This window comes from Microtus pennsylvanicus, chromosome 1 (assembly GCF_037038515.1).
Source record: "Microtus pennsylvanicus isolate mMicPen1 chromosome 1, mMicPen1.hap1, whole genome shotgun sequence".
Classification (NCBI taxonomy): domain Eukaryota; kingdom Metazoa; phylum Chordata; class Mammalia; order Rodentia; family Cricetidae; genus Microtus; species Microtus pennsylvanicus.
Genome location: NC_134579.1, coordinates 149,428,976 through 149,450,438, shown reverse-complemented (window position 1 = coordinate 149,450,438; position 21,463 = coordinate 149,428,976). Strand labels below are relative to the sequence as shown.

The 21,463-nt window shown below is 43.3% G+C and overlaps 1 protein-coding gene across 4 annotated transcripts in view; it reads left to right on the top strand.

The window, feature by feature from the left end:
- The window catches only part of LOC142860766 (ubiquitin carboxyl-terminal hydrolase 29-like), a 211,181-nt gene extending 190,038 nt beyond the window's left edge, over nt 1-21,143 (top strand). For 2 of the 4 annotated variants that reach the window (XM_075992504.1, XM_075992489.1), the window contains exons 4-7: nt 5,434-5,506; nt 9,164-9,272; nt 14,714-14,910; nt 16,105-21,137. In XM_075992504.1, coding sequence (XP_075848619.1) covers nt 16,134-18,752 — 2,619 coding nt within the window. In that variant the 5' untranslated portion in view covers nt 5,434-5,506; nt 9,164-9,272; nt 14,714-14,910; nt 16,105-16,133 and the 3' untranslated portion in view covers nt 18,753-21,137. Of the gene's footprint in view, nt 1-5,433; nt 5,507-9,163; nt 9,273-14,713; nt 14,911-16,104 lie in introns of all 4 variants that reach the window. The other 2 variants (XM_075992510.1, XM_075992497.1) reach the window with 2 other exon arrangements.
- Nucleotides 21,144-21,463: the final 320 nt, after the last annotated feature.

Sequence of the window (21,463 nt, the reverse complement as noted above, 5' to 3'; positions counted from 1 at the left end):
GTCTGTAATTAAGGACGGAAAAGGTCTCGCTTAGACGCACAACAATGTGGACGGTCTTCTGCAATGCCTGTTTAAAATCACATCTGTCTGAAGAGCCATCTGCTCTGCAAATTTCCCCTTGATTGTGGCCTTCGTTTTCATCCAAATTTCGAGAGCTGACAACATTGAATTTTATAATCTGCAGACTTTATTGCTTGGGGGTGGGGGCAGTGTCGGGAGGGTGAGATGGAGCCAAGATTGGCCTGGAACTATGTGATGCCGACTGGCTTTGAACGCTTAAAATCCGCTTACCTCAGCCTCCCAGGGCTGAGGGTTGCAGGTGTGTGCCACCATGCTTGGCAATTTAATTCTTGGGAAGTGTTTATCGATGTCTAACACAAAATAAGTGTTTGATTGCTAGTGTAGCGCGCCGGTTTCTTTGGTGCAGTTTTAACGAACACATGAAGCCTTTGTGTTACAATTTTGTGTTCTTTTTATTGTAGATCATCGTCATTATTAATTAGGTTTGGGAGTTCGGGGTTGTCCTTGTTTTGAGGCTGGGTATCACCTAGGAGACCAGGCTAGCCTCGAACTCTAGATTTGCTTTCCTCTGCCTCCAGAGTGCAGTGTGCACCACCATGCCCAACTGTTTGGGATTTTTTGTTCTGTTTAGTTTTGTTTTTCCTTTTTGCATTGGTGTTTTGCCTGCATGCATGTCTGTGTGAGGGTGTCAGATCTTGGAGTTACAGACAGCTGTGAGCTGCCATGTGGGTGCTGGTAATCTAACCAGGTCCTCTGTAAAAGAAGCTGGTGCTCTTAACTGCTGAGCCATCTCTCCAGCCCCTGTTTGTTTTTTTGTTGTTTTTTTTTTTAAGACACAGTTTTACATAGTCCATGCTTGCTTACAACATTCAATACAAAATGAAGCCTGGCTCAAAAAACAAAATGAAACAAACAAGCAAACAGAAACAAGGGAGGCAAAGGCAGGAGGATCTCTGTGAGTTCAAAGCCAGCCTGGTCTACAAAGAGAGTTCCAGGACAACCAGGGCTACACAGAGAAACCATGTTTAGGAAACACAGGGAAAACAAACCAGAAAATAAAAAACAAAACAAAACTAAAAACCTCCCCCAAATCACTTAACACAAATCCTAAATCTAAATTGCCCCCCCCCCCAGGGTGGTCTCACATTGGCCTCTCTCACGGCAAAACACCTGCAGGATGGCACGGGGGAACTTCCTGGTGTTCAGGGCTCAGACCACTATCACAGTGTTCAGCAGAACACACTACAAACCTCAGCTCTTTGTCCTGACATCCGTTCACCACCAGAACATAAAGTCACGGTACTTGGTGTGATTGCCTGCATTGAAGAGACACAATGAATCCACTTATATTTTCAATTATTATTATTATTATTATTTTTGTTTAAGTTTGGTTTCTGAGGACTGGGGATTGAACATAGGACCTCTGCCTAGCTCTAGAAGGAAGTGCTGTAACCATGAGCTACATTCTAGCTTTAGTTTAGTCTTTTGAGGTAGGATCTCATATAGCTTGAATTATTTTTGTTTGTTTGTTTGGAATTTTGTTTTGTTTGGAGACAAGATCTCACCGGGTAGCACAGGCTAGCCTGGAACCCTGTTTGTAAAGCAGACTGACCTTGAACTCAAAGAGAGTTGCCTGCCTCCGATTTCCTACGGCTGAGAATAAACCACCTAGCTAACGTACTGGTGTTGAACTCCACAAGTAGCCAAGGACGGCCTTAAATTCCTCCTCCTCCTCCCTTCACCTCTTAACCATGGATGACAGGGGTACCTTGCTCAGCTTTCTTTTTGAAGTCGAACTATAATTCCAGGGGATCTAATGCCCTCATACAGACATGCATCTGGGAAAAACACCAATGTACATAAAATGAATACATTATAAACAATTAGATTAAAATCAAAAATTATATATATTTACAGTTCACAGCATGGATGCTCTGATGTATGTGTCAGTTAAGCTACTGACAAAGCCACCATTTCTCCTTGGTGAGAACACATGAAATCTCTCCTAGAAATTCCCGAATAACATTATTAAGTAGACTTGTTACACTGTGCCGAATGGACATGTTAGGAGGCCAAAAATCCAACAACAGGCAGGCCAGTGGGAGATGAAGTCAGGGTGTGAACTCAAATCCCAACGCCCTTGCTCTCCAGGCCTGCTGCTGCGCTGGCCTCGTGACACGTGATCAGCGAGTGCAATCTGAAATTCAACTACCTCGTCTTGTGGGTTAGTAAATGGGTTGAACAGCAGCCATTAGGGCCCGGTTCCCTAGCCTTGCTCGAAGTGTTTCAGTCAATGTCCTACGGGCGCCACCTTGTGGCGTCTGGCCGCAATTGCTCGTGAACGTCCTTAGGCCATAGAACCTTCCAAAAATTCCATGAACGCAGAATTTACACTTGCAACCCCAGCACTGAGGAGGGGTCTATGTAGTGAGCTCTAGGGCACCCTATGCTACTTCTCTCAAAACCTCAGGAAAGAGCCGGGAATGTGGCTTAATTAATAGATCTCCCGCCTGGAATGCTCAAAGCCCTGGATTTTTTCCCCGGAAACACATTCCAAACAGGGCCTAATCCTACCCTGGTGCGCACACATCTGTAATCCCAGTACTTGAGACATCTGTTATTCCCGCATTTGAGAGATGAAGACAAGAAATTCAACGTGCCAGGTGGTGGTGGCGCAGACCTTTAATCCCAGCCCTTGGGAGGCAGAGGCAGGAGGCAGAGGCTGGTGGATCTCAGTGAGTTCAAGGCCAGTCTGATCTACAAAGCGAGTTTCAGGACAGTCTGGACTGTTACACAGAGAAATTCTGTCTCAAAAAACCAAAAAAAAAAAAAAATAAACCATACAAAACAAAAAAGAAAGAAAGAAAAAGAAATTCAATGTTTTTCTGTCGTGGACCACACCAGTAGTCCCAGCACTCAGAAGGCAGAGTAAGGATGATCACTGAAAATTCAAGGCAAGCCTGGTCTACATAGGTATTTCCAAGGCAGCCAGGACTATGTAAAGAGACCTTGTCTTGAGAGAGAGAGAGAGAGAGAGAGAAAAGAAGGGAGGAAGAAAAAGAAAGGAAGGAAAGAAAAGAAGAAAGGTAGGAAAGAAGGGAGAGAGAAAATAGGAAGAAATTCAAGGTCATCCTCAGCTACAGTGAGTTTGGAGCCAGCCCAGATGATGTGAGACCCTGTCTTAAAACACTCAAACAAGTGTCCCTGGGTTTAGTGGCCACACCTACACCCTCTTGCTAAACTCCCTTCCCAGGTGGAGACATAAACTATGTCTTATTTTGTTTTGTTGAGAAGTGTTTTCTCTGTGTAGCCTTAGCTGCTCAGGAACTTGCTCTGTAGGTCAGGCTGGCCTTGAACTCAAAGGGATCCATCTATCCCTACCTCCCAAGTGTTGGGGTTAAGCCACCACAGCCTGCCCAGCTTTGAGAGACCTTACTTTTCCTGGCCCCAAACGCAGCCTGAACCATTTCCCCTAACACCCGCTGGCCTGGCCCAGCTCCTCAGTTCCCCAGTAGCTAAACCATCAATGCTAAAAACACTTCTTTCCTGGTTCTACAGAGCGATGTGCTAGATGAGGGTTTGAGGAGAAATGTCGTTTGTTAATGTTGGCCACTCACACCCGAGGAAACTGGGAAAGGAGATCCAAGAATAACCTGCAGAAATGAGTTTCTACATTTAGGAGTCAGAGGCAGGTGGATCTCTGCGAACTGAGGCCAGCCTGATCTATGTAGTAGTGAGTTTCAAAGCTGCACACTAAGACCTCCCCGGTGTCCTAGAGTACCAGGCACACATATTCAGGCAAACACCCACTCATACAATACAATAAAATGAGATAGATTCTTGGGTTTTTGTTGTTGTTGCTGCTGTTTGTTTTTAAGAAAGGAAAAGGGGAGCGGTTTAGAGGGAAGAACGTTTCGGTTACTGCAGGGTGTAAAGCAGTAACCAGGAAGAAAACCCGACTGCCCTATCCGGCCTTGAGGCTGGCACAAGCTGGGAGTTTAGCAGTTTAGTAGTAGTGGGATAGAAGGGACTCCCTTCCTCTGTAACATAACAGTTCTGTTGAGTTGAAACCGTGGGCTGCGGACAGTGGTGCCGCACACCTTTAATCCCAGCACTTGGGAGGCAGAGGCAGGAGGATCTCTATGAGTTTGAGGCCATCCTGGTCTATGGAGGGAGTTCCAGGACAGCCAGGACTGTTACAAAGAAAAAGCCCGTCTCAAAAAACATAAACAAACAAACAAACAAAAAACTGCTCTAGGTGGATGTTTAGGTGTTTTTCTCCACCCCAGCCCGCCCTCCCTCTAGGAGAGACAACTCAGTGCTTTACTGGCTGAGTGTGGTAGAACGTAGCTTTTATTCCAGCACGCCTGAGGCAAAAGCCTGGTCTACACAGGTCAGCCTGGTCTACACAGGTCAGCCTGGTCTACACAGGTCAGCCTGGTCTACACAGGTCAGCCTGGTCTACACAGGTCAGTCAGCCTGGTCTACACAGGGGTTCCAAGATAAGTAGCACTCCAGAGAGAGAGAGAGAGAGAGAGAGAGAGAGAGAGAGAGAGAGAGAGAGAGAGAGAGAGACCTTGCTAAGAATTAAAAAGAAAAGAAGGGTATTTATTGCCCTTGCAGAGGATCCAGGTTCAGTTTCCAGCACCCACACAGTTCCATGGGATCCTATGCCCCCAGTGTCCTCTTCTAGCCTCTGAGGGCCCGGCAGCGTGACGCACAGACGTGCAGGTACAACACCCAGACACATAAAGTAAAAATAAATACATCTTTAAAAACATAAAAGGGGCTGGGATGTGATGGCGCATGCCTTTAATCCCAGCACGCAGGAGGCAGAGGCAGGCGGATCTCTGTGAGTTCTAGGCCAGCCTGTTCTACAAAGCAAGTTCCAGGACAGCCAGGACATAGAGAAAGCCTGTCTTGTAAAACATAACAAACAAGCAAAAAACAAAAAAAAACAAAAAGGGATTTCTGAAGTAATTGACTTAATTAGATGAACCTGTCATGATATGTTTCATTTTAAGTGAGAAAGACCTTGAAAAAATGCAGAAGTGAAAAATGTAGTTTATGGCCAAGTGGTGGTGACACGTGCCTTTAATCCCAGCCCTGGGGAGCAGACAGGTGGATATATGTGTGTGTTTATGTGTACGTATGTGTGTACATGTGTGTGCATGTGGATATGGATGCAGCATACTTGAACAACCCAAATGTATTCAGTTTTAACTTGGACTTTTACAATTCTGTGTTGTGTCTACATGTGGGCATTCCCCATGGTGAAGTAATAAAGCCATCAAAATAGCGGCGGAACTAAGCCCATGTGGACACACAAGTTTTCTAAGTCACTAATATCTGTAAATGCTGTAGCTGTGTTTTCCCAAAGGCACAAACCCCATCTTTTTATTGTCTTTACAGAGCCTGTGAATCTGTAAACAGTTGCTACGTGCAGCCACTAGATGGTGGTAGACACCAAACTTTAAAAAGCAGAGTAAGTACCCGGGTGCAGCTCGCGGCGTGTGCCCGCCTGTATGTGTCTCTGTGTACGTGTTTCTCTTTTCTGACTCATTTTGCTTTGTTGAACAAGGTCTTATGTAGCCCAGGCTGGCCCTGAATTTACCATGTCTTAGGCTAAGGAAATCTTGAAGTCCTAATTCTCCGCTCTTCACCCACCAAGTGTTGAAATAATAGCATGAACTGCTGTGCCCAGATAGTGCTGTGTGGTGGGCACAGGGCTTCGTGCATATTAGACAGACATTCTACTAACTCGGTTACATCTCCCAGCTCTGCCGTTTCCGCTGGTTTTCAGTTAACCATTGACAAGTGTCTAGCAGGACAGTGGTGGCACACACCTTTAATCCCAGCACTCAGAGGGTGGCAGGATGCGGGGTGTGGGGAGCAGAGACAGGTGAATCTCTGTGAGTTCAAAGCCAGCCTGGTCTACAAAGTGAGTTCCAGGACAGGCAGGACTGTTTCACAGAGAAACCCTGTTGTCTCAAGGGAAAAAAATAAAGGAAAGAAAGGAAAAGAAAAAGTGAGTCTCAGAGGCAGGGGAGATGGCTCAGGGGTTGAAGCAGTGGCTGCCCTTGGAGAGGACCCACCACCCTCACTGCGGCTCATAAGCAACCGCAATTCCAGCCCAGGAGTTCCAGTGCCCTCCTGATAGGGTACAGGCAGAATGTTCATACATATGAAATAAAGAACTCTCAGAAGATTCAATGCATGCATTTATAGTGTTTTGATACATGTTAGAGTTGCCACACTAAGCTGTCTGAGGCCAGCCTGGTTTACATAGTAGTACATGTATTTATCTCTGTTGTGAAAACACTTAAAATACACGCTTTCTTAGAGATCTTCAGGTGATCTTTTACCAAATATCACCCATTGCTGTTGGTACAGGTTGAAACAGCCTTAGCTGACCTGGACTACCATGTAAGCCAGGCTGGCCCTGAATTCACAGAGATCCACCTGCCTCAGCCTCAGTGCAGGGATTAAGGTGTGCAGCACCACGCCCTGTGGTTGTTTCTGCAGTGCTGGAATGTAGCCCAGGACGCTGTGCGTGCCTAAGCGAGACTTTCAGCTTTATGGTCTCATGTGACCCTGCTGTATGCGGCGTTCAGCAGGGCGACCATCCTGTGTTGGTGGTGGATCTGGTGTAGACAAACCAACCATGCTGCCGCATGTGGATCGCAAAGGATCACATCTAACACACAGCATATATTTTAAGATTTATTTATTTATTATGCATAAAGTGTTCTGTCTGTGTGAGGCCAGAAGAGGGCACCACACCTCATTACAGGTGGTTGTGAGCGGCCATGTGGTTGCTGGGAATTGAACTCAGGACCTTTGGAAGAGCAGTCAGTGCTCTTAACCACTGAGCCATCTCTTTAGGCCCCTAAGGTGTATTTTCATCCACTTGTTTGTGTCAGTGCGTGCTGCACGCGTGTGGGTACATGAGAAGGCCATCAGACCCCAGGCTGTGGTGGTTGTGGTGTTACGCCTGATGTGGGTGCTGGGAGCTAAACTCGGATCTTCTGGAAGAGCAGCGAGTACTCCTAATCACGGAGCCCTCTCTCCAGCCCTGTTACACATGCTTACCAGTGAGAGTAAACATTAGGTCACTGCTTTTCTTATTGCATTTGTGTGTATGGGTGTGTATTCCTCTAACTGTGTACATGTGGAGGTCAGATGACAACTTGCAGGTTGGGTACCGACATCTTCAAAGAGTACAGTGGAAACAGCACATGGCTTTTGAATCCTCCAAGTCCATCCCCCGTGGCACACTTCCTCCAGCAAGGCTCCATCTCCCAAGCCTCCCCAGACAGGGCTACCAACTAGAGACCAGGTATTCAGATCCGTGAGACTAGTGGGAAACGTGCCATTCAAAGCACCACAGCTAGTAGAGCAATCTGAAACACGCAGGCGACGTTAAGGCTCACGGGATATTTTGAAAGGAGGGGCCAAAATATCGAAAGAGCCGAAAATCAGAGATTTGCTGTGATCGTGTCGACTAACATCAGATGGTACACGCATAAAGTCTCACCAACGTGACTGCCCAAAGGTGAGCTGAACAAGGGCGACACCAATAGACATGTCAGAGTGCACAGGCGTGAGTCCGGGAGTCCTCGGCCCTACACAGAGATCTATGGACAGCTAGGGAAGGCTGAGAGGGGGAGAGAGAGTCTTCCCCAGGGTTATCCAGTACCAATGGTCAGCCCTGGAAACATACAGATTGAGCATGGTGTGCTTACGTGCTCAGTGATATCCATGTGTGTGCATGCATCCGTACACACATCTGTATGTACGTAATGACAACTAATGAAAAAGAAGCCATGAAAGAGAGCAAAGAAGGTTTTGGAGGGGGAAAGTCTGGGGTGACATAATCATAATCTCATAAAATAGCCAGAGCTAGTTCCAGGACAGCCAGGGCTACACCGAGAAACCCTGTCTTGAAAAACAAAACAAAACCAATCTCATGAAATGAAAGAAATAATTTAAAAAACTTTTTTTTTAGTATTTTATGTGCATTTGTATGAAGGCATTAGATCCCCTGGAACTGGCGTTGCAGTTGCAGACAGTTGTGAGCAGCCATGTGGTTGCTGGGAATTGAACCAGAGTCCTCTGGAAGAGCAGTCAGTGCTCTTAACCACTGAGCTATCTCTTCAGCCCCAAAGAAATAATTTTTAAATTTTTTAAAATTTAATTATTTTGGTTTTTCAAGATAGGGTTTCGCTGTGTAACCCTGGCTGCCTTGGCACTCAGTCTCAATCAGGCTGGCCTTAAACTCACAGAGATCCACCAGCCTCTGCCTCTCAAGTGCTGGGATTAAACGCTTGTGCCACCACCACCTCACAAAAGAAATAATTTGTAAAATGAGTAATCTGAGAACAGTTTCCTTTTTTCTTTCTTTTTGTTTTTGTTTTTGTTTTGTTTTGTTTTGAGTCAGGGTCTTACACATCACTGTATACCTCTGGCTGTCCTAGAACTTACTATGTAAACAAAAAAATTTTTTAATATTTATTTTTTATTATGTATGCAATATTCTGTCTGTGTATATGCCTGAAAAAATTTTTTAAAAAGATAAGAAAACATTTATCACAATACCCTTGGCTTCAGTTTTATATCAGTCACTCTGGTTAATAAGCCCTTAGAGAAATGCCTTTGTTTGTTTGTTTGTTCGTTGAGGTAGACTTTCTTTGTGTCTTTGGAGCCTGTCCTGGAACTAGTTCTTTTAGACCAGGCTGGCCTTAAACTCACAGAGATCCGCCTGGCTCTGCCTCCTGAGTACTGGGATTAAAGGCGTGCCCCACCACCTCCCAGCCAGAAATGCCCATTTTAATTCCTCTATTTGTCTAAACTAAAATTGAAACTATTTCTTTCCATTACGGAAAAAACAACCCCATTAAGCATTTTCTCCTCCAGGCGTGGCACTCTGGCTTGTCCTTCTGATCTCAGTGCTCAGGAGGACGGGACGGGAGTAGCGCTTCCCGTTCAAAGTCAGCCTGAACCTCACAGTGAGTTCCAGGCCAGCTACCTCTTCCCACATATTCCCCTAACCCTCTCCACCTCAGCTCTCTCGTTCCACCCCCTTTCATTGATATCTATCTGTTTATTTCCCTTTCCTAAAGATATCTATTTGTTCTCTCAGGCCCTTACTCTATACCCGCCCACTGTGACTCTAAGGATTGTCGCCTGGTGGTCGGCCTGCGGCAGGATCCTGAGCCCTCTACGGCTGTGACATTCCTGAGTAGGTCGGGGTAAGTAAAGCATTATTTCTTTTGAGTTGCGTTACTAACGGTGTATATTGGATATCAGAAGGCCCAATGGGAGCAGGTTCTTTGGGACGCCTTGAAAGAAATGGTCAAACAAACGACCAGGGAAGACGATTGAGGGGAAGCTGCAAAATTCCCTTGGGAGAGTTCTGACCCAGAATGCTCGAAGTCCTTGGCTTGGGCCTCAGTCTGGTACAAGCTGGGCATGATGGGACACTCCTGTAATTCCGGAACCCCAAATGTGGCGGATCAGGAGTTTGCGGTCCTCCTTAGCTACATTTGTGAATCTGATGCTATCCTGGGTTATATGAAACCCTTTCTCAGAAGAAGAAAATAGTGTTTTAAATCAGCACGTATTTGTAGAAAGCAATGGACTTCAGTATGACATTTCATGGAGGCATATAATATAATCAGGTCATTTGTGCCCTCCCCATCTTTTACACATTTCGGTCAAATCCACCCCAGTTTCCCTTCCCTCCAATTCCTCCCCTGTTCTCCCTGCCGTTTTCCCTCCCGGTAGCATGTGTGTGCGCTTTAAGAAAAGCAACCCCACTATTCATCTATATCCTCTGCCCTCGCCCTCTCTCTTGAAAGTCGCTCCACTACTTTAAGGCCCTTAAAAAAAATCTAGGTTCTGCAGGTGCAAGAGAAAATGAAATATGGAATTATTATGGAATCTGGCTTATTTTTTGCTTAAAACAATTTCCATTCCAAATTTTCCTGCAAATAATATAATATTGTTCCTCTTTTTGGCTGAATCAAGCTCCATTGTATTTCTATATGTGTTCATCTCCACACCTGTTTTACTTATTCATTCACCTGCAGCTGAATTGTTTTCCGTAAAACCTCCTAGGTGTTCAGGCCTCATGTTGTACCCTGATATTGATTCCTCCGGATAGACATTCAGAGCCATAGCTGGATCACAGTGTAGCTCTGTTTTTCAGTTTTCTTTTTAATAGTTATTATGTGGGGTTTTGTTGTTGTTTGTTCCCCCTTCTTTCTTTCTTTCTTTCTTTCTTTCTTTCTTTCTTTCTTTCTTTCTTTTTTTTTTTGAGACAGGGTTTCTCTGTAGCTTTATTCATTATTCTACATGTTGACATCCAGTTATGCCAGCACCATTTGTTGAAGATGCTTTCTTTTTTTCATTGCATAATTTTAGCTTCTTTGTCAAAAATCAGATGTTCATAAATGTGTTGATTAATATCTGGGTCTTTAATTCAATTCCATTGGTCAATGTATCTGTTTTTATGCCAATACCAAGCTGTTTTCATTAATATAGCTCTGTAATAGAGCTAGATGTCAGGGATGGTAATGCCCCCAGAAGTTCCTTTATTGTACAGGATTGTTTGGGCTATCCTGGATTTTTTGTTTTCCATAAGAAGTTGATTATTGTTCTTTCAAGGCCTGTCTGTGAAGAACTGTTTGGATTTTGATAGAGATTACATTGAATCTATAGATTGCTTTTGGTAGGATTGCCATTTTACTACGTTGATCCTTCCTATCCAAGAGCATGGGAGATCTTTCTATTTTCTAGTATCTTCTTCAATTTCTTTCTTCAAAGACTTAAAGTTCTTGACAAATAGGTCTTTCACTTCCTTGGTTAGTGTTACCCTAAGGTATTTTATATATAAATAGTGTTATTTGTGGCTGTTGTGAAAGGTTATGTTTCTCTGATTTCCCTCTCTGCTTCTTTATACTTTGTATATAGGACGGCTACTGATTTCTTTTTTAGTTGATCTTGTATCCTGCCACATCACTGAAGGTATTTATCAGCTGTAGGAGTTCTCTGGTAGAGTTTTTGGGGTCACTTATGTACACTATCATATCATCTTCAAATGACGAAAGTTTGACTTATTCCTTTCCTATTCGAATCCCCTTGATCTCCTTATGTTGTCTTACTGCTATTGCTAGAACTTCAAGCACTATATTGAAGAGATAAGGAGGAGTGGACAGCCTTGTCTTGTTCCTGATTTTAGTGGAATCACTTTGAGTTTCTCTCCATTTAATTTGATGTTAGCTGTCAGCTTGCTGTATATTGCTTTTTATTATATCTAGGTATGACCCTTGTATCTCCAATCTCTCCAATACCTTATCATTAAGGGGTGTTGGCTTTTTTCAAATGCTTTTTCAGCATCTAATGAAATGATGATATGTCTTTTTCTTTCAATTTCTTTATATGATGGATTGCATTGATAGATTTTCGTATGTTGAACCAGCCTTGCATCTTTGGGATGAAGCTTACTTGATCATGATGGATTTTTTTTTTGACGTGTTCTTGGATTTGGTTTGCCAGTATTTTATTGAGGTTTTTTGCATCCATGTTCATGAGTGAGATTGGCCTATAATTCTCTTTCTTGGTTGAGTCTTTGTGTGGTTTTGGTATCAGGGTAACTGTAGCCACATAAAAAGAGTTTGCCAATGCCCCCTTCTGCTTCTATTATGTGTATAGGTGTTAACTCTTCTTGGAAGTTCTAGCAGAATTCTGCACTAAAACCATCTGGCCCTGGGGTTTTTTGGGGGGGTGGGGGAGGTTTTTGATGTCAGCTTCCATTTCTTCACAGCTTATAGGTCCAGTTAAATGGCTAACCTGGTCTTGATTTAATTTTGGTATATGGTATATATCTAAAAAATTGTCCATTTCTCTTACATTTTCCAATTTTGTGGAGTATAGGTTTTTGTAGTAAGACCTAATGATTCTCTGAATTTCCTCAGTGTCTGTTGTTATGTTCCCTTTTCACTTCTGATTTGTTAATTTGGATATTCTCTCTCCCTCCCTTTTGATTAGTTTGGACAAGGGTTTGTCAATCTTGTTGATTTTCTTAAGGAACCAGCTCTTTGTTTCATTGATTTTTTGTATCATTTTCTTTGTTTTTATTTTGTTGATTTCAGCCCCCAATTTGATTATTTCCAGTCTTCTACTCCTCCTGGGTGAGTTTGCTTCTTTTTGTTCTAGAATATTCAGGTGTGCTCTTAAGTCACTAATGTGAGCTTTTTCTGTGTTCTTTATGTGGGCACTTAGTGCTATGAACTTTCCTCTTAGCACTGATTTCATAGTGTCTCTTAGGTTTGGATTTATTGTGCCTTCATTTTCAGTGAATTCAAGGAAGACTTTAATTTCTTTCTTTATTTCTTCCTTGACTCAGGGGTGGTTCAGTAGTTGACTGTTCAATTTCCATGAGTTTGTAGGCTTTCTGAGAGTGGTGTTGTTGAATTCTAACTTTAATTGCTGGTGATCTGATAAGACACAGGGGGTTACTCTAATTTTTTTGCATCTGTAGAGGTTTGCTTTGTTGCTGAGTATGTGATCAATTTTAGAGAAGGTTCCATGAGGTGCTGAGAAGAAGGTATATTCTTTTGTGTTTGGGTGGAGTGTTCTATAGATGTCTGTTAAGTCCATCTGATTTATTACATCTGTTAGTTCTCTTATTTCTCTGTTAAGTTTCTGTCTGGTTTACCTGTCCATTGGTGAGAGTGGAGTGTTGAAGTCTCCTACTATTAGTGTGTGGGGTTTGATGTGCAATTTAAGTTTTAGTAATGTTTCTTTTACATATGTAGGTGCTCTTGTATTAGGGGCATAGATATTTAGGACTGAGACTTCATCTTGATGAATTGTTCCTGGTATGAGTATAAAGTGTCCTTCTCCATCTCTTCTGATTGATTTTAGCTTGTAATCAATTTTGTTAAATATTAGGATAGCTACACCCGCTTGTTTCTTAGGTCCATTTGATTGGAAAACCTTTTCCCAACCCTTTACTCTGAGGGAGTGTCTGTCTTTGAGGTTGAGGTGTGGTTTTTTTTCATGATATTTATTGAGCTCTACATTTTTCTCTGCTCTCCTCCCTGCCTCTCCCCTCCCCCCTTCAACCCTCCCCCAAGGTCCCCATGCTCCCAATTTACTCAGGAGATCTTGTCTTTTTCTACTTTTTACTTCCTATGTAGATTAGATCTATGTGAGTCTGTCTTAGTGTCTTCATTGTTTTCTAAGTTCTCTGGGATTGTGGTTTGTAGGCTGGTTTTCTTTGCTTTATGTTTAAAATCCACATATGAGTGAGTACATGTGATAATTGTCTTTCTGGGTCTGGGTTACATCACTCAAAATAATATTTTCTAGCTCCATCCATTTTCCTGCAAAATTCAAGATATCGTTATTTTTCCTGCTGTGTAGTACTCCATTGTGTAAATGTACCACATTTTCCTTATCCATTCTTCAGTCGAGGGGCATTTAGGTTGTTTCTAGGTTCTGGCTATGGCAAACAAAGCTGCTATGAACATAGTTGAGCACATGTCCTTGTGGCACGATTGAGCATCCTTTGAATATATACCCAAAAGTAGTATTACTGGGTCTTGAGAAAGGTTATTTCCTAATTTTCTGAGAAATCACCATACTGACATCCAAAGTGATTGTACCAGCTTCCATTCCCACCAGCAATGCAAAAGTGTTCCCTTTTCCCCATAACCTTTCCAGCATAAGTTGTCATAAGTGTTTTTGATCTTGGCCATTCTTACAGGTGTAAGATGGAATCTCAGAGTTATTTTGATTTACATTTCTCTGATGACTAAGGATGTTGAACATTTCCTTAAGTGTGTTTCAGCCATTTTAGATTCCTCTGTTGAGAGTTCTCTGTTTAGGTCTGTACTCCATTTTTTTATATTGGATTATGTGATCTTTTGGTGTCCAGTTTCTTGAGTTCTTTGTATGTTTTGGAGATGAGACCTCTGTGTGATGTGGGGTTAGTGAAGATCTTTTCCCATTCTGTAGGCTGTCGTTTTGTCTTGTTGACCATATCCTTTGCTTTACAGAAGCTTTTTAATTTCAGGAGGTCCCATTTATTAATTGTTTCTTTCCGTTTCTGTGCTGCTGGGGTTCTATTTAGGAAGTGGTTCCCTGTGCCAATGCATTTAAGTGTTCTTCCCACTTTCTCTTCTATAACATTCAGTGTGGCTGGCTTTATGTTGAGGTCTTTGATCCATTTGGACCTGAGTTTTGTACATGGTGATAGATAGGAGTCTATTTTGTTAGTTTTGACACTGGTCTAATGTAGCCTTGGTGGCCTCACACTGCTCTCTTCCCTTCCATCTCTTTTCTTTGGTTTAGGATTTGTGTTGCTCTTTTTTCCTTTCCTTTCCCTTTCCCTTTCTTTCTTTGTTCTTTCCTTCCCTTCCCTTTCCCTTCCCTTTCCTTCCTTTCTCATGAGACTGTGTTCCCCTTCATATCCACTCTTGTATCACACCTGTCCATTGCTTAGCCCCTCCAGTGCTGGAATTATCATCATTTATAGTCACATAGACCACAATTGTCTGTGTGTGATCCTAGGGATTGAATCTAGCTCTTGTCAATGCTGAGTGCTTTAACCTCTGACCTATGCCTTCAGCTCCTCATATATTCACATATGTACTCATTGATGTGTATCATATGACCACTGCAGGACTGTGTCTCTGAATCCTGAATCTGCAATCAAAAGGCCAGCACCAGAGCTGACCACTCACAGCCTCAATCTTTCTACATTTCGCATTTGCAGGAGAGAGTAGAATTTGACCAGAACTACAATTGTATCCGCAGCAGCATCAGGACAGAGGACAGAGGCACCAGTGAGAGAAGTACTCCTACCACATTTTCCTTAAGGTACTTACAGCTTTTGTTTTTTCTATAGACAATGAAACACTGTGGAAAACAAAACTTTTAGAGAAACGTGGCGGCGGGGGGGGGCAGTTATTTCAGTTCCCAGTCACAGGTTATAGTCATCCCTTTGGGGAAGTCACATCTGCAGGAACATGAGATAGCTGAGAATGAACACATGCATACATGCTCGGTGCACAACACTCTGTCTCTACTCTTCTGTCCTTTGGTGCCCTAAAGCAGGACATAATGTCACTCACTTTCAACCTGAGTCTTTCCATTCTTATTAAGGCAACCTAGACAATCCCCTAGGCCAACCTGATCTAGACAAAAACTCATTGAGACTCAGTTTCCAGGTGATGGTTGGTGGTGGAAAGTTGACAAATAGAATCACCCATGACAATTAAACACTGGGACAGAAAAATGAGCAAACTAACTCTGTCTTCCAGAGAACGGGCACGGCATCTATAGCTCAGTGTTAAGCATGGTGTGGGATTCCCCTTTATATGCTGTGAATATGTTTTATTACCATGGGTTAATAAAGAAACTGCTTTGGCTTATGGTAGGGCAGAATAAAGCAAGGTGGGAAATCCAAAGAGAGATACAGAGAGAGTGGGTGGAGTCAGAGAGACACCATGTAGCTGCCAAAGGAGACAGATGCCAGAATCTTACCAGTAGGCCACAGCTTCGTGGAAATACACAGATTAATAGAAATGGGTTAATTTAAGATGTAGGAGGTAGGTAGAAATACGCCTGAGTCATCAGCCGAACAGTGTTATAATTCATATAGTTTCTGTGTGATTATTCGGGTCTGGGTAAAGAATGAGGAGTCTCCGAATACAGACTTAAGTTCAGTTTCTAGTCCACATACAGGGCAGTTGAAAGCTGCCTGGCAGGCCAGTTCTGGGGAGTCTGGACTCTGAGGGCATTGCACTCACATTTGCACAAATGCGCACACATGGACATACACAATTATAGTCTTTTTATTTAAAGGATACAAGTAACTCCAATTTTCTTAATTGTAATCAATCAATAAATGTTGTAAATACTAAACAAAAAATATAAGTTTTTCTGTAGTGTTGTACTTGAGGCAGACTAAAAGCCAATTCTGGTCAGTTGGTTTTACAAAAGAAATTATGATGAATACATTTTGAGTCTATAATCTCAGTGTGCATCGTGCTCTTGTATGTTTGTTTTTAGATTAGACGTGTTTTCTTTGTGAAGAAAGAATGGCTCTTCTAAAGATACACGGTTTCGTCCAAATCCGAAGCAAGAACCGGAGCAAGCACACCCGGGGTTCTCAGTGGAAAGAGGCAGTCATCGAAACAGTGGAGAGGAAGCAGAAGGCTAGTCTGGTGGTCTCCTTTAAGTTGGAAGGAAGGAGAAGGGTTTTCCCGCTGGGTGGTAATGTTGCAGGTGTAGTGGTTAGTTATTGTGAGGCTGGACTGCATCGTCTGCATTTAACTCTGAAAGATGACACGTCCTTACTCATCGACAAGCTATCTGCCTTCGATGTTGAACAGTTGAAGGCTGTCCTGGATTCTGTTCATCCTTCTGAATCCCAACAACTCGAGGAACCAGAGAGGAATCCGGATGTTCTTGAAAGCGGCGATCTATTTTGCCGGAAGCACCAGGATACATTTTGTGGATCTTTGAATATCACACAAGAAAGTGAGACGCTGTTCCCCATGAATATGTCGCTTTCAATGGCAAACTCCGCCAGCGGTTATGTTGAAGAAGAGAGAACCGAGAAACAGAACAAGAAGCGGAAGACGATCTCAACATCCACTGTAGAATTGAATGAGGTCTTTCTCAAAGAAAGTAATACCGAATCAAGAAAGAAATCCAAGAGCTACAACTCCAGGAACAAAAGAAACAAAGGAGAGAAGCTGATGCCTATAAGAGATCAGGAAATGCATAACAACTGGAAACTTGAGCCGTTATTCAGTACCAACTCCTGCGGGAAGCTTGACCTAGACGACACTGTTTTTGCAAGCGGATCCAAGTTTAGCCAGGAGATCCCAATACATAACGATATCCAGTCTCCTCTCGATACTTGCGCAAAGCAGCTGACACGTGAAGGCTTCCCCAATTTAGGAAACACCTGCTACATGAATTCCATCTTACAATCTGTCTTTGGGATCCCAACCTTCGCAAAGGACTTGCTCACACAAGGTATCCCATGGGAGAAAATTTCCTGTGATGATCTCATCAAGCCCTTAAGCCAACTTCTTGTCTTGAAAGACATCAGAGATGTAGAGATCAAGGGACAGTTACTCATAAATGTGAAGAAATCCATTTCCACTGTTGCAGACACATTCTTGGGCGATGAACAGAATGATGCCCATGAATTTTTAAGTCAGTGCTTAGACCAGTTGAAACTGAACGTGGAGAAACTCAACGCCATGTGCATTACCGAGAGGGAAAACGAAGTTGATGATTTTTTTCCATCAGCATATGCTGGGACTGCCTCCACCAAAATGTTTGTTTGTCCTGTCAGTGCTAATTTTGAAATAGAGCTGGATAGCTCTATTGTTTGTGAAGCCTGTGGTGAGGCGACCTTCAACACTGAAGTGAGTAATTACCTCTCCGTTGACCTGCACCAAGGGACAAAAGAACACCCTCTGTCGATTCAGAAGTCACTTGATCTTTTCTTTACACCGGAAAAAATTGAGCGCAATTGTGAGAAATGCAAGAACAAGAATTCTGTGCTCAGATACACTTTGAGGAGACTCCCAAGGGTCCTTATCCTTCATCTGAAACGCTATCACTTTACTGCTAACAGGTTGTTAGTGAAGAGCCAGCAGCCAGTTGAGATTTCAAAGTATCTGGATGTCTCTTCCCATTGCAATGAAAACACGAAGCCACCATATCCCTTGACCAGTCAGTCCCCTCACGAGGCCTTTGGTGTCCCAAATGTCTCTGAAGAGATGATGCCTGACATCCTCAGCCAGTCGATACCAGCTAAGAGGGTGGCTTCAGACTTCATTGATTTCACAGTCCTACAGGTTGGATCCACTGAGGACGCTGAAGTCCAAACCTTGCACAGGATGTATGAGGAGCTCAGTGAGGAGCAGTGGCAGAGAGGCCTTGAAAATGGTCCTAAACTGGAGCCAAAGGCAGGAAAGAGAGAAAACAGGATGCTCAGCGAGAAGACATTGTCAGCACCGGACTCAGTGATGTGCGACCCTCTCAGCATCCACATACCAGGTCTTGCAGAGATAGGTCTTCAACAGGTCTCCAAGAATTCAGAATTTAAGAAGTATGAGAAAATCAATGTATTTGGAAAGTCAGATCATTACACTGCAACTGAGATGGCCAATTATTTGTGTGATCTTAAAGAACAAAACATCCTGGATGGATCTCAAGAAATTGCCGAACAGCTCCTCCAGATGCACGGGAGTAGAATCCACGCGGAACTGCTGCCTTGGGCATCACCTCAAAGTGTTCGCAGTACCGAGGAAGACGCCGGAGCCAGAAACACTGAAACTGACTCAAAAAACGCAGCACTGGGAGCCGATCCCCAGAACTACAGGCTTGTCGGTGTCGTCAGCCATTTTGGGAGCTCCCAAGATTCAGGCCATTATGTAAGCGATGTGTATGACTTTCAAAGGCAGGCGTGGCTCCTGTACAGTGATGTCCAAGTGTTTGAGATCCCAGAGGCCTTGATTCAGGAGAATCGGCTTCACACCGGATACATTTTCTTTTACATGCGAAATGAGATTTTTGATTGGCTGTTGAAAAAGGCGTCAGAGTGCAAGTTACTGAACACATCTCAAGATGAAAAGAATACAGAACTTTTTTCCACCTTGCTTAATGGCTTTACATACCTTCTAGAAGAATCCTAAATTCTATCCAGAAGAATCACACAGCTCAAGATTAAAACTCAGCAAACAGAACACAGCAAACAAACAAACAAACTTATTAGGAGAGAAACCCAGACAGCTCTGATGCAGGTGATGCACCATTCTCTCTAAGAAGGCCATAATGGTGTTTTTTTTCTTTTGTTGGCTTTTCAAGACAGAGTCTCTCTGTGCATCCCTGGCTGTCCTGGAACTCACTCTGTAGACCAGGCTATCCTCAAACTCCACCTGCCACTGCCTCCCTAGTGCTGGTATCAACGTGTGTATCACCACCAGCCAGAAATGATTTTTTTAAAAAAATTATTTATGTTTATTTAATGTGCACTCGTGTTTGCCTGCACGTATGTCATCTGTGTGAAGGTGTTGGACTCTCTGAAGCTGGAGGTACAGGCAGTTGTAAGCTGGCATGTGGGTGGTGAGAATTGAACCTAGATCCTCTGGAAGAGCAGACTGTACTCTTTTCCACTGAGCCGTCTCCGGTATCAGGAGGATGACTTTTAAAATACCATTCTGAACCAACACAGTGAGGAACTGGTTATCGGTCCAAATGTTAGGGTCCAGCATCATAGCGGTTCAGAAACAGTACTGATGGACTTAAAAGTCTGAGAAACAGTGTGTGGAATTTCTCTTTTGTTAGTGTAAATATGAATTGATTATGTCATCGAGAGGATTTTCATCATTGTCTGTTTTTCCTAGATTCATAGGTACTGTTCTTTTGTCAATTTATTAAAACCACTGCCTTCTGTATGTGTTTGACTCATGGCTGAAGAAATTCTCTGGCTGTCAACCAAGTTGTTTATGCTTCCTTCAGAATTGCAGGGCATAACATCTGGGTTACAAGCAAATAATAGATAGTATGGTAAATTTGCAAATTCTAAGCCCTCTAAGGGCTCAGTGGGTAAAAACCCAGCCACCAAGCCTGGTGACTCTATTTCTGCAAGTTGTGCTTTGATCTCTAGAGGAGATAATAGATGCATGTGCATATCAACGCATAAATAAATGAGCGACTAAGGTTTTTAATGTCACTATGTCGCTCTGGGTGGCTTGGAACTCTCTATGTAGATCAGGCTACCCCCATTCTCACAGATTTTCCCTGCCCTGCCTCCTGAGTGCTGCTAAGTCTGCACCACAATATCTAGCATAGTACATTTTAAAGCTCTCTGAAAAAAATATATATAAATATACTTGTTAGATTTAAATTCAGATTGGCCATGCTGTGATGGTGTAATATAAATATACTTGTTAGATTTAAATCCAGATTGGCCCTGCTGTGGTGATGCACACCTTTAATCCCAGCCCTTGGGATGCAGAGGCAAGTGGATCACTGAGTTTGAGGCCAGCCGGTTCTAGATAGTGATTTCCTGGACTGCCAAGGATATACAGAGAAATCCTATCTTGAACTCTGTCCCTGCCCCCAAAGAGAGAGATGTTAAATCCCGATTGATGTGATGGTGTGAGAAAATGTGATTCAAGGGACAGAGTGAGACAGACTGTCCCTCAGGTGAGAGCCCCGTAGATAACACAAACAGCACGGTGGTGTTCTGACGAGAGAGCTTTCAGATCCTAAGACAAAGCAAGGTCCCCCTTAGTTTCCAAGGGAAGAAAGAGACCCTGTACCATGAAGCAATAGGCTCACTTAATGCATAGCCCATAGTTGATGCTCACAGCTGGTCACCTCTGATTTCTGGGCAGCAAGGGGAAGGAAAAACTAGTTGGGGTTTCTGGCTATGAAGTGTGTAGCCTTATCTGAGACACGCCACATCTAACTCTTTAAAATATGAAAAAAAAGTATAGAGTCACTTTCAAGGGTCTACAGAGATAATTCAGAAGGCCAGAGCAAGTCAGGCGGTGGTGGCACACACCTTTATTACCAGTACTCAGGAGGCAGAGGCAGGAGGATCTCTGAGTTCAAGGCTAGCCTGGTCTATAAGAGGTAGTTCCAGGACAGGCACCAAAGCTATACAGAGAAACCCTGTCTTTAAAAAACCAAAAAAAAAGGGCACTTGGTTTGCAAGCATGAGGACCCGAGTTCAAATCCCCAGCACTCATACAACAAGCTGGTCATGGCCACATATGCCTATGACACCAGCACCAGGGAGCAGGCAGTGGTGGGTTGTAGAGTTCACTAACTAACCAACCTAGCCAAATGGTAAATGTAAGATTCAGTTGTGGGACACTCACCAGAGATGACTGCTCAGACACTGGTTTTAGCCAATAAAAGTCTTTACTAGCTGGCTGGGGACTACACTGGGTATTCAGGATCCCATTGTAATCCAAAGCCTTTCTCAGGATGAGCTTGTCAGCACAGAAACCATGTCCTGGGTTCACCACACTTCAGTTAACAAGACTTGGCTAGAAGCAGAACTACAGTAGCCAAAAAAAACAAAAAACAAAAAAACAAAAAAAAAACAAGGTTAGGATTAGAGACTTCCCCTTAACTGCAGACTTGTACAGCTTAGTATAGAGAGGAAAAGGTCTTGTACATACATTCAAGCCCTGGAGTTTCACTACTGGAGATTTGTGCCTATGTATTATGTATGCAGGGCTCTGCCTGCATATATCCCTTGCAGGCCAGAAGAGGGCGCCAGATATCATTACAAATGGTTGTGAGCCACCAATGTGGCTGCTGGGAGTGGAACTCAGGACTCTTCAGTGCTGAGCCATCTCTCCAGGCTCCTCGTCTATGTCTTTCCTTC